The sequence below is a fragment of the Magallana gigas genome, chromosome 5 (assembly GCF_963853765.1).
Source record: "Magallana gigas chromosome 5, xbMagGiga1.1, whole genome shotgun sequence".
NCBI lineage: Eukaryota > Metazoa > Mollusca > Bivalvia > Ostreida > Ostreidae > Magallana > Magallana gigas.
In genome coordinates this window covers 33,242,297-33,254,907 of record NC_088857.1, presented here as the reverse complement: position 1 = coordinate 33,254,907, position 12,611 = coordinate 33,242,297, and the positions used below count along the sequence as shown (strand labels likewise).

Sequence of the window (12,611 nt, the reverse complement as noted above, 5' to 3'; positions counted from 1 at the left end):
GGATATGTCGAAGTGATTTTTTGCTAGCCCCAGCCACTTTTGTTTTAAGTATTTTAACCTTGATATCTCAAATACTTGGATATTTCAAAGTTTTTATACAGTCCCATCTAGCTAGTTCGAGAAAACGAAGTTTGACTGTACTGTACTATATCAATATGACTCTATACAAGATTAATTTTGCTCCCTGTTGTTATAACCTTATCATAATTGGAAAAGATTTTATCATCTTGTTTTGTTTTGAGAAAAAAAAACACTTTCTTTTAATAAACCCTACTATTAATTTCCCAATGGCAATTGGAACAGAAGGACAACATTTTTTTAACTTCAAACACATACATGTACACTGAAAGCAAAGGTTAACTTCTAACCTTGAATGTTTCAAAGTAGTCAAGCCTTGAGACGAGTACGAGACATTTGGGGGAGTACATGAGGGAATGTATTGTAACAGCTGAGTCTTCCTCTGAGTCGCCATCGTCTGACTTTGTGGGCGAGATGGCGACACTCTCGCTGAATGTCAGGACAGACAGGTAGTGGCGGTCTGCATCGATGTCCGTTAGGACCGCCACAAAGAATTCCGGTGGCTGCCTTTGTGCCGAGAGGGTCCATCCGATTGGCCGACAAAACTACAAAATGAAAGGACATGATTTGATAGATAAAATTTATAACTGTAGCGCAAGGTAAAATAATCATAAGCAAGAACAAATATGTGAAAAAAATACATGTAACCAAACAAACTTTCCCCTTTAAATTTGAAAATAACTACTAATGGTTTTTTTAATATCCAAATCGGATTGCTCTGAAAAGCTCGTACACACATTTTGACCCAAGCCAATCACTTTGTTATTGCATATGTGAAATAAAATTACAATGTGTGAACAAGTTGAAAATCAGGACAAATCAAAAGCAAAAAACATTTCCAGTATTTATGACCTTGAACCTTGAACCCTCCTATAACATTAATTCACTTTGGCAAGTGTAGATGAGCAATAAGTTTTCCACTTATTTTGAATAGCTTTGTCTGATATAAAAGTCATACAAGCAAAATCAAATCTCATCAAAACCAGTGGCTTTAATGCAGGGTACTTAAAAAGAGTGATAGGGGGTGTTAAGGATTGAGGAGTATGCAAAGATAATTACCAGTAAACATTTGGATACTGATAGTGAAAGTAGTGTCAAGGTTATACATGTACAACTGATTTACTACAAGGTTCCTATCACATAGTTGGCATCCTTGGCAAAAGACATTAGAAATGTAAACAATACACATATGCATGTCAAATATGATTTTCCTTGGTTATACCACAGATGTCCTTGACAAGTTAATCTAGCTGTCAGGAAGGAAAAGGAATTACGGTATGTCTCCTACACATCCAAAGAATGGGGGACTTGGTATGAAGTACATGCATATATCTCCCTTAACAATTTACTTAAAATTCTTTACATCCATTCTGAATATTGTGATAAAATTATACATACATCAATTTCAAACCTAATTTCATGAATGCTTTCCCTTGTTCTCTTTTCGACAATATCTATCTTTTTCAGAGAATATATATATCTTTTTTTTTACAGTCTCCATCTTTTTCGGCTTCAGATGACTGATATACTTATTAGCTCCAGTAACCTTCTATCATCTATTACACAGATAATAATGATTTATTACTAAAAACTTGAAGAAGTGCAAGAAAAAACACCCTAAATTAATGTGCATTATAGATGAACACACCAAACTCCTTATTCTTTGAAGGAGCTCTGTATCACAGAGAACAGTGTACAAAGCTGGTGGGGCCAAGTCTGTAGTGTAGCTCAAGTGGTGGTGCTTGGAGCCGCTCGAAAATAAACTCCTACATGTACAAAGCCAGCGAATGAACTTTTGTCATGCCCAGGTCAACAACCCTTTGTGAGAATTACAGCAAAAATACATACTCTAAGATGTGCACTGCAGGAATTCTGCTCTATAAATTGATCCTATGGTGCAAATCAATTTCTGGTTTTTGTGGTTGAATTGAAGCCTGTCTTCCTCTGTATTTTTTTATTTCACTTGGTGCCTTTCGCAATAAGGACTCATTGTAATTTTAATGAGGTTACACTTCAGAACGAAGCATGCACTGCAGGCATTAATCAAGACATGTACAGCCAGAAACTCATCTCTACATAAAATAACTTGCATTCAAAGTTTTTTCCCAAAGTGTTTTAAATTCTTTTTACCAGAAGTTAAAGTTTTCAGTGATTCACATATTAACTATAAACATATATTGTATCACATTTACGGTAAACTATATGATACACAATTTTAAAAGAGCTGCTGGAGAATATAATGTCCTGTATGGTGATTTTCCACATTCACTATCTATTGCAGAAATTGCTATTGATTGCATTTGTTAGGTTTTTTATGAAAACTATAGTATTATCGGCGTTATTTCTACATTTCATTAGCCCCCCCCCCCCCCCCCACCACCATTGTTTTAGGCATGCAATACTCTCAACGCACATAGGTGATTGTTGCTCAAATCTAAGATATTTTCCTTTTATAGCTGGACCAAATTTAAATGTTTAGGATGACATTAAGAAATTGGGATCTGGAAGAATATGTTGTGAATTGTAACAACCCCCCCCCCCCACCCTTTGATATGCTAGCTTAGACATCCCCTGGTCTTTGATCAGATGGATATGCTTGGGTAAAATTTTGATACATATGGAGAGGATGTAGAAGTGCCTGGCAACTCAAGATATTGAGGTCAAAATGACATGCTTGGGGTGAGATTTTAGAAATCATAGAGAAGATGCAGAATTTGTCTGGTTCTCCAAGCTACTGGGACACAGTGTTATGCTTGGAGTGAAATGCTGGAATTGAGGTAGGATGTAGTTGTGGCTGGCTGATGCTTCTGTGGATCCCTCTCTAGGATGCAGTGTGTGTCTGCCACTAATTGATCCTTACATAATTAGACCCCCCTCCAAATGTTACATGTGGCTGAGCATCTTATCACAAAGCAGATAATACTGATTCTGGTATTTGAATGATGAGAAAAGTGCTGAATTTTACCCGTCAACTCCTAGGGAGAGTGCATTCTTTTGTATAAAATGTGATGTAACAAGGAACTGCTGCATCTTGATAAACAACAGTTTTCCTTTTATCTCTCTTTTTGCTGGCCATAATATCCCTACACACAGTTTCATTGACTTTAAAACACATCACTACACTAAAATCTCTTTTCAATGGGGTTCATCCAAAAAAAAAACCTGAAGGTGATGAATTGTCATGAAAATAGATAAGATGACATGCTGATGCACCAGGTCACATGACATTGTGATACACTGGGCCATCTATGACATGTTGAACCACCTTGCATTTTACAAGGATAGATTTCCAATGCATCAAGATAAGGAAAAACAAAGAATGTCTGTCTGCACTTTATAAACCAAACAACAGCAAAGAAAGCAGTGTTGAGTCTGGGGCTGCACTCGACTTGTGTAAATGTCAGACCTATTTTGACTAAACCACTACAGATCAAGCCATGTAACAAATGTTGTAATTGATTTTTTAACAGCCTATTTCAGAAATTGAATTGACAGTTAGCACAATATTATTCAGCACAGATTAGTGCACTTACAAGAGAATGTCCATTACAACAATGCACATGTCTTTCTCAATGATCTTAAAATTTTGGTTTCAACTCAATGTACCGAACATCTTTACCATCAGTGAAATTTTTATTTTTTCATTTCAGAATTTGAACAAAACCACATGTGTTTTATTGCATACATAATTCCTGTATGCAAACATTTTCATTGCTGATGGATCTTGCAAAACCGTATTTATCATTATATTAAGAGGTACTGCATGTATACATAATACCACTACCTAAAATCTTAAATAAAAAGACCCTCCAAAAAGCAAATTGACCTCTCTAATCCTCCCCCTAAAAAACTCACAGCTTCTAACACATCTTATCGAAATTCTCCAATAAAAATAATCATGTAGGAAAGATCTACCCAATACACAAAGCCAATAGTTTCTAGGAATCCGGCACCAAGGAATGAATGATCACAGGCGGCATTTGAGTGATTTCCACATATTTCAGTTTCAGGTGTTTATAAACTCTGATAAGCACTGGTCATATACCACAAACTGGCACTAAAGTGATTATCTTTTATATGTTTCCTGCCCATCTTATCACTCAAAAATCTTTCAAATATGTAGCACTCCAAGAGGGTTCAAAGAAGTTGGTATTTCCTACAAATTATCAATGATTCGGTGAGTAAATGATACAATTACATACTGATCTATGACCTATCAATTATAAAGGTTGCAACTAATAATTTTGTTCAGATCAACTTGAGTTGCAGTATATGCCTCTGGCTACTGTGAAAGGTAATGGATGCATTCTGTTGCATAAGGGTTTGATGGATCGCAGATATGCAGTGTTTATGTTTTCACCAAACAAAATACAGAAATAACCCAGGCCTTCAGCCTATCCTCTAAAGCTCCAGTCTTTTCCCCAATTTACATTCTTTCTTTCGCTGGAATTCAATGCTAAAAAGTCACAGCCTCCAATATTTCAAACTTCGCAGACTTCTGTTATTTTTTTTCTTCTTGGTTTGAGCCATGAGCAATTATACAAAATTTAAAAACCAAATGAGAGAGAAAACATGGCAGTGCAGAGAATAAAAATCCTAAAAACCAAGAGATATTGGAAGCTTTAATCCATATATTTCCATTACTGGGCACTTGGCATAAGATTGCAAAAAAAATTTTCCCCATTTGTCTCCAGAATGCTCTATTATGCTGGGAATGGGAAACAGATTGGGAGGTAGAGGTGCTAGGTGTCAAATACATATACAGCATAATCTACTAGTGTCCACAATACTATTGACTGTCAACTTTACTGTTATCATGTTTCAGCAACTTTTATAAGTGTACTTTCACTAAGGATATTAACACCAATTATATGTAAAGCACACATTGCTAAAAAAGAATTCAAAATAAAAATCAGGAAGTTTTATCTACACTTACACATAATTATGTAAAATATTTGTGTATTACCGGTAATTGGATGAAGTACTTCATCATATACCACACAAATGACAAAGCTTCATTTCTCGGGTTTTATATACAGCATCTGAGACAGCAGATGAAGGAATGCTAATCATTTGATACAGATTTCTGCCCTGGGCTTTCTCTAAAATTGATTACCATTTGTACATACACAACAGGCCCTGGCCGAACTGTGTGATGAAGCCCTTAATACAGTTATTTCTACACACATAGCTTCCATTATCTGTCTGCCATCTGCTGGAGCCTGGTCATTACAGCAGATCATTGCTAAGACTGTGGCTACAGTGGGGCCAGTCACCACCTCCTGGGGGGATAAATAAGAAGCCAATGCCAGGCTGGCAATGCCCATGTCGCAGCTGGTATTGCATTAGGCTCTTATTTGCTTGTATTGGTCAATACAAAGAGTTCAATACCCTGGATAAGTCTGTCATATGAAAAGTTCACCTTACATTACCCGACTGTCCCTCCACAATGAACTGATGGGACAGAAAAGTTAATTACTATGCTACTACTAAGAACTGCTAGAGTATGATGGCTAAACCATTCCATTCTCTACATGCCCTAACTACTACACAAAAGTATGGCTTGATGCCTTACAGGCTGCAGGTTCAAGCCCTTCTGCTCTCACAGAGAAACATGGCTTCCTCCTACTGTGTCAGTTATAGCTCCATGGGGGAGCCTGAAGCCAGGACCTAGCTATTTCCTCAGTGTAGATCTAGAGTATTAGAGAGAGCAATACTTCCTCGTGTTTCTGTTGATAACGTATTGAGATTACCCCAGTGTTGTGTCATCCATCACACAGTAGTAAATAGTGAGATAATGGGGGAGGGGGCAGCTGAATACAGAGCACCATGTGAAGAGGACCAGAATCTACAGAATCATGACACTCCTCTAAATCACGGCCAATTCACACCTTATATTGGTAGCTTACAATAAGACATATAATAGTTCTGAGGAGATACAAAAACCTGATAATAATTGCAATTACAGAACAATGCCTGTTCTGGAGAAAAAGGTTCAGGTATAGCTGGGCACAATACCCCCAAACCAATAATCTAGCTTTGCTGCATTCTCTGAATACCAGTGTAAAAACTTTTCCGAACATTGTGCAAATGAATCCCACCTGTTGAAGCTGGTGATTTTTTTTTTATTCATTTAGTTTCTTTCAGCTCCAGTAGAACCTGACAAATGTTGTTCTAGAGGAGGATATAAATTCTCGGTATACTCTCTGTGTACAGCTTGTCTGTGTACCCTACTGACTTTTATCGACAAGATTTTTTAATGTTTTTACTTAAGTAGCTTGTATACACCTAAAAAGGCACTTCCACATAAAATACTTAGCTACTCTGACCAGCAATGCTCCAATACTAGATTCTGTTTCATTCATACAAGTAAGCATGACTAAGTAAATGTTTAAAAAAAAATCAAACAAACAGTCTTTAAATATTGTCACATTCTTTGACAATGTGTTCAGCATTAGGTTATTATAATAGTTGTATTGTTTACAGCATGTTTTTTTAAACACAAAGGTCTATAAATAGCAAGATATCCCTATCCCTAAAAAAATCAATGTAATGAATGAGCTTTACAAACATCCATATTTAATATCGCAATCCAATACATGTATGTTCCTTGTAATTTCACACAGAAGAAAATTCTTTTGATTGAGAAGAAAGATATGGACTCAAAACTTCAATGAGACAATGTTTACAATCTTTCTCCAAAATAAACCTTGGTCTTATTAATCGTATGATTGTACTACCAGCCAGACCACATCTAGTTTATACTTGGGCAGTTTCCGATGTCTCAATTGTTATTTGTCACACATCAGGAAGCTGGGGGGAGACTGAATGAACTGGACTCCGAACATCCTATCCAACAGGAACTATTATTACCCAAGAGCCCTGAGGATTTCTCTCCCTCTATGACAACTAATTACGTGGGACATTGGCCTAATGTCATTCACACCTGGTCACTAAGAACCTTCATTTTCTTTATTGCAACATAAATGGTTTGGACCAAAGGCAGGGACATGTAACATATATAAAACAATTATGTTCTGACATTAATGCAGCACAAGTTTATTTACCACAGTGTGAGCTGTGGCCAGACTAAACACACCTTCCCTGGTTTTCTTTACCTGAGACACCTGGTAAAAAAATTCTAACACTATCTCCTCATCTGCACTTAAAAAAAGAAAGTGAATAACTTAATTAACGCATAACTGATCATGTGATCTATTTAACATACACACACAATCATCTCAGAGAACTTTGACTTCTCTCTGCCCAAAGGAACAAGAGAGTTCAGTCCACAGCAACACTTAGTTCACTGTACTCCTTTAACTAGACTAGTAGTGTGATGTATTTTCCGATGTATTGATCCATCACAAGTTCACTTAAAAAAAATGCCTTTTGAACTTTAAAAAAAAAAACATGCTTGAAATTACAAGCAGACAGAGCTTAAAAGAGAATACCAGACTGTAACCAGCACGACCCCTACAGACTTAGCACATCAGTAGATCGGACAAATCATTGTTATCAAAATAACATGTTAAAATAGGAAACAACAATAAAATCTCTGACAAAGTCCTTTGAGCTTTCTACAGAAGATGATGGTAATGTGAACAGTAAACTAGGCAGTACTAAGAAAATCCTGTTATGACACAATATTGAGAGTTTGATTTCCTACCACTTAACACACTCTTAAAACCCTTCCTTGAGCATTATTATTTCTTCCTTGAACTACATGTGTATATCCTCGCGAAACACGCTGACCAAATTAAATAATCCAGTTGATCAAAAAATATGAGTTTAATTTTTTCCACAGATAATGCTAGTCCAGCGTCAGATTTATTAAAAAGGGCTCTATCAAAATCAATTGCATTGTGAGGGAAGCATTACATGGAGGGAATTTCATAATAATGTTTCCTTGATTAACAAAGCCAGCTGTTTTCATTAATGTGTGTTCTAACCAAAGTATTCAATGAGGGAGACAGATAAACATCCTTTACAAAAATCCCTTACAACGTACAGTTATAGTTATAGTATTATAATGACTTAAATACGCAATATATCATGATTTACATACAATGCTGAGAGGAGAATATTTTCCCACACCCTGTACACAGATCTGTCAGATTGCATCAGTCTGTGCTCTAGTATTCTACGAATTGTGAAGTTGTGTACCGTACAACTAGACTTACGAAATAAGCACAGTGCAGAAAGACAGAAGAAAACAAGCACTGCATTGTGCTAAAGGAAAGAAGAGAAATAATGAAGCCCAAAGTCTTAATTGTAAAAAGAAAATGGAAGAGATACAAAGCTTACTCTACTGATGGTGTGGCCATCAGGTGTAAAAAGGTTTGGAACACACCCTACTCTAAAATGTAAACCATTACCAGGAACCATTATTTTATCAAATTCATTTATTTAAAAGAGCTTCAAGTACATGCATGTATTTGGTACATTTTTTGTGCATTATAGACATGGAAGCAGCAGGAAAAATATGACATTTCCTGTGCACTTTAAATACGACTTGGCAGACAAGGTCTGATATATACTATGGAATCATTTTTATTCATTTTTATTTATGTTCGTGGGTAGCAAAAATTTTCCTCGTTCGTGGGGACATAATTTGGTTGGTAGAAAGTTGGGGATAATTTTAATAAATATTAAACAAATGCTTGTATACCCACGAAAGCCACGGACATTGGTCCCTCATGAACAATGATGATTCCACAGTATGGCCTTGCTATGGTTTTACGAAAATCAGAAATAGTTACCAATTCGATGCTCTGGGTAAATGGACAAGATTCCCAGTCTGTCTCTGGAAATCGTTGAATAATCCGTCCCTCACTTGACCCATTTCCTGAAAAGTGTTTGTGCATATTGTCTAAATTAAGATCGTATACAAAATCACACAATCGTACATGAAATTACACAAAAAATGTTATAATAGCCTTATGGATTAATATAATCTACTTTAATCAAGTTTTGTTTCATGAAATGTTAACTTTGAAGAATTATACATGTTTGATGGTAATGAATTAAAAGTCACATGAAAATAGAATTAATCTAAATATCATGAAACATGATGTAAAATTCAACCAAACCTCATGGAATACCAAACACACACACTTCTTGTTAAACAACAAAATCATCATGCACACTCATATGTCACGATTTAGAATAAAAAATGGATAGAATATGGCTCCACATAGCAATAAGTTGCATGTCTCTGAATCTTAATAAAGGTACACACTAATAGTGTCTTTTCAAACATCATCCTGGTTTGGTGCAATACATTTTATCCATAATAAATGTTGAGCTAAAAATTATTAAGCAAATTTTAGGGTAAATTTTACATTAAAAGTTTAAAGCATGCTTATACTTTTGACTTTGAGTCTTACAGACCTAAATTGGTTGGTTTATCTTCTTGGATTTTTTAATGTAATTAAATATTTCAGTTCCTATACAAATGACTAAATGTTGGTATCAGCTGTGACAATTGGATGTTAATTTGTATTTATTTGATGTACATTATGACAAATTAGTGATGTGTGTATTAAGAAAATCTATTAGTTGTTAGCTTGAGTTGTCCTAACACTTCAATTTACACCACAATTTTTCATGTTAACTTTGATTCTGTGTACCAATTTAGAATATTTAGGATTTTGGGTAGTTAAAATTTATATTACATATAAAACCAACCCACTTATCAATAGCAATATAGAGACTTAATCAAAACAACAAAGAGACTAAAATGTTTGGTCTAGAAATATTTCTTTAAAGATATATTTCTGTACTTATGGTTCTAGAAAAAGTACAGTTTTATCTATCTTTATTTTTTTTTCTTTGCAACGATCTTTAAAGACAACTTTATCTATGTTAACGCTTTTTTTTATATTGTTTAATCTTTAACGAAGACAGCCTTTTGATTTTATATATACTATATGAAAAAAAATTGTGTCCATTCTCCATTTAACTGACATTAAAGGCTATGTCTGCAATTCTTTAAAGTCAGTTTCATCTCACTGCTCTATAGGTCTTTCCTAAAAGATACCTATTTTAACAACTGTTCTTGTTTAAATTTTGCTTCAACACTTGCTTCATGTAGGAAATTTAAAATAACAAAATATTGACAAGTGGGGTTACACTGCGCCTTTGATTTTATTAACAATTATTTTTACTAAAATCAGCAATAAATAAAGTTCAGATAAAATACTGTGAAAACGATCTGAAGTTCGATTTTTATCACAATCACCAAATGTCAATAACGAGGCATTTCGGGTTGACTTTCAAATAGGGATGCTTCGCACAGTACACAGTGCAATTTCAATAAAAGTTAAAGAAAGTACTTACTGTCTTTATCGTGATCATATCCAATCACGATAAAGTAGTCGGCCAAGCGGGACATTGCCTATGGAACCGGAAAATTTTTCATTCGTTTCTCTCTCATTTCAAGTCGGCCATTTTGGATTTTTTGACTCGTAAAGGTACATCCGGTCAAAGGGAGCTAACTCAGATACATTCTAAAAACAAGTATTGCAGACGACTTTTTCTTCTGAAGGAAACAAAAAAAAGTAGAACAAAATGTAGCGCTGATGGTATGATATGTAACATATAAATCAAAAGATAAAACGAAAAAAAGTTGGGGGCATGTATTTTTTTAAAGAGATATGGCATCACTCCCACACAGGTGCTTGTGGACCATGTGGACAGGACCGTGCACTAAGTACCCCCTTTCCATTTTTTCTTTATTTTTTCTTTATTATCATTAACAACCCCTTACATATGTCTCACGTTGAAAAATAACAGAAATAGCGCGACTCTGTTGCATTTTATATTCACACCCGTTTCACCTAAGGGTTGTTAATGGTGATGAAATAAAAAAATAATTAAAAAAAATTAAAGAAAAAATTGGAAAAGGAGGGGCAATGCACGGTCATGTACACAAGCACCTGTGCACTCTTTAAGTTTCTACGGAGTGATCACAGGCCTCTTGTTTCATTTCTCTGGTACTGTAATGAACATGTTTTGTTGTATTGTAAAATGATAATGTGAGACGTGAGTATGGAAGTATGGAAACCTATTACATGTAAGAGTGCTTTAGCTTTATTAGAAAATAGACCTAAACGTACGTAATAACCAAAAATATTACAAAATCATGCATGGATCAAGAAATTTTCCAGGGGGGGGGGGGGGGGGAGGAGGGGGATCTCTGATGGATTATTGTGTTTGACATGGGTCCGAGCTGAGGCATTTTTTTTTCGGAAATTTTATTATGGCATATGGCACAGTATGTAAAAATCTTTAAATTTTGATAATGCAAATAGGCCTACCGTAAATTAAATTTTCCAGTGTGTGTGTTGTGTGTGGGTGGGTGGGGGAGGGGGGGGGGCTTGACCTCAGCTCCGACTGGCGGCTCCCTCTATAAGAGATATAGATTCGCGCATGTAAATGACAGTTTTGAAAAAAAAATCGTAGGTGAAATGAAGTTTCAGGGTAAATTAAACTACCATGTAAACAATTTATTTTTTAAATACAAGCTTTAAACATCTTATTGCCTGTCCCAGTTTGCCGTTTCCGTCACTTTTTACTGCTTTTCTAAATTAATATACATACGCATGCATGTACCTTTCAATATACGGTACATGTACTATAAAAAGTCTATCGTTCACACTTTTTCTCTTTTTAATGGAAGAAAATATCTTTTATCCATTTGGACGGAAATTTCTGGGACTCTTCGCAAAGTTTTTTCAACATTATCATACCTTTCATGTCTTTTGCAATGCAGACTTTTTTTGTGGTGAAACGTATATCGATAGACGGGGTGTTTCAAAACAGAAAACTGGACTTTTTTCTTTCTATAGTGTGCTAGACGAACGTATCTTGGTCACAAAGGTATATTAGGGAAAATTGGTAAAAGCAGAAACTCTTTATAAATATATTCATATACTGTAACTTAGTACAAAATATCTTCCAGGCATGTAAAATATCAAAAAGCCAGGAAACTGTAACTCTGACCAAAGTTTCTGCTTTCACCACTTTTTGCTTAATATTTTAATCATCATAAATAACTTTCTGTCCAAATTACATTCTTCAACTAGAGTGAAATTATTTTTTTTTTCTTTTAAGTTTGTTTTGTTACAATGTTTAAACTACATGCGGTTGATCTGTACTAAAAGTTCCTAGTGATAAGTACAATATTTTAGAATAGAGTGAACTTTTATTACAGAAGCAAATGCTTTTGTTTGAAACGAACCCTCTGTCACCTCGGGGTCTAAGGGAATTTTCCATTGCAAACGGCATGAAAAGTACCCGGATAATAACGTTTAAAAAATTGTTTGAGGAGTCCCGAGAAATTTCGAATTGATAAGATATTTCCCCAAATATTGTATACAACTTGTCATTTAAAACTTTTCTTTAACAAGTTCATCACGTGTCTATACGGCAAAAAAGTTTATTTCAGGTGTATTTGATGATTGCAGTATGAATGATGACTAACTGTGTAAATGTACATGTCTAAAATTAGACATACTAGTATAATATTT

At 35.1% G+C, this 12,611-nt stretch overlaps 1 protein-coding gene across 6 annotated transcripts in view; it reads right to left on the bottom strand.

Annotated features, from left to right (window-relative positions):
• The window catches only part of LOC105342685 (myotubularin-related protein 13), a 41,947-nt gene extending 31,370 nt beyond the window's left edge, over window positions 1-10,577 (bottom strand). For all 6 annotated transcript variants that reach the window (XM_020073089.3, XM_020073090.3, XM_020073091.3 and 3 more), the window contains exons 1-3: window positions 10,420-10,577; window positions 8,841-8,926; window positions 369-623 (exon numbers count right to left, since the gene is read on the bottom strand). In XM_020073089.3, the coding sequence (XP_019928648.3) occupies window positions 369-623; window positions 8,841-8,926; window positions 10,420-10,474 (396 nt within the window). In that variant the 5' untranslated portion in view covers window positions 10,475-10,577. The remainder of the gene's footprint in view (window positions 1-368; window positions 624-8,840; window positions 8,927-10,419) is intronic.
• Window positions 10,578-12,611: the final 2,034 nt, after the last annotated feature.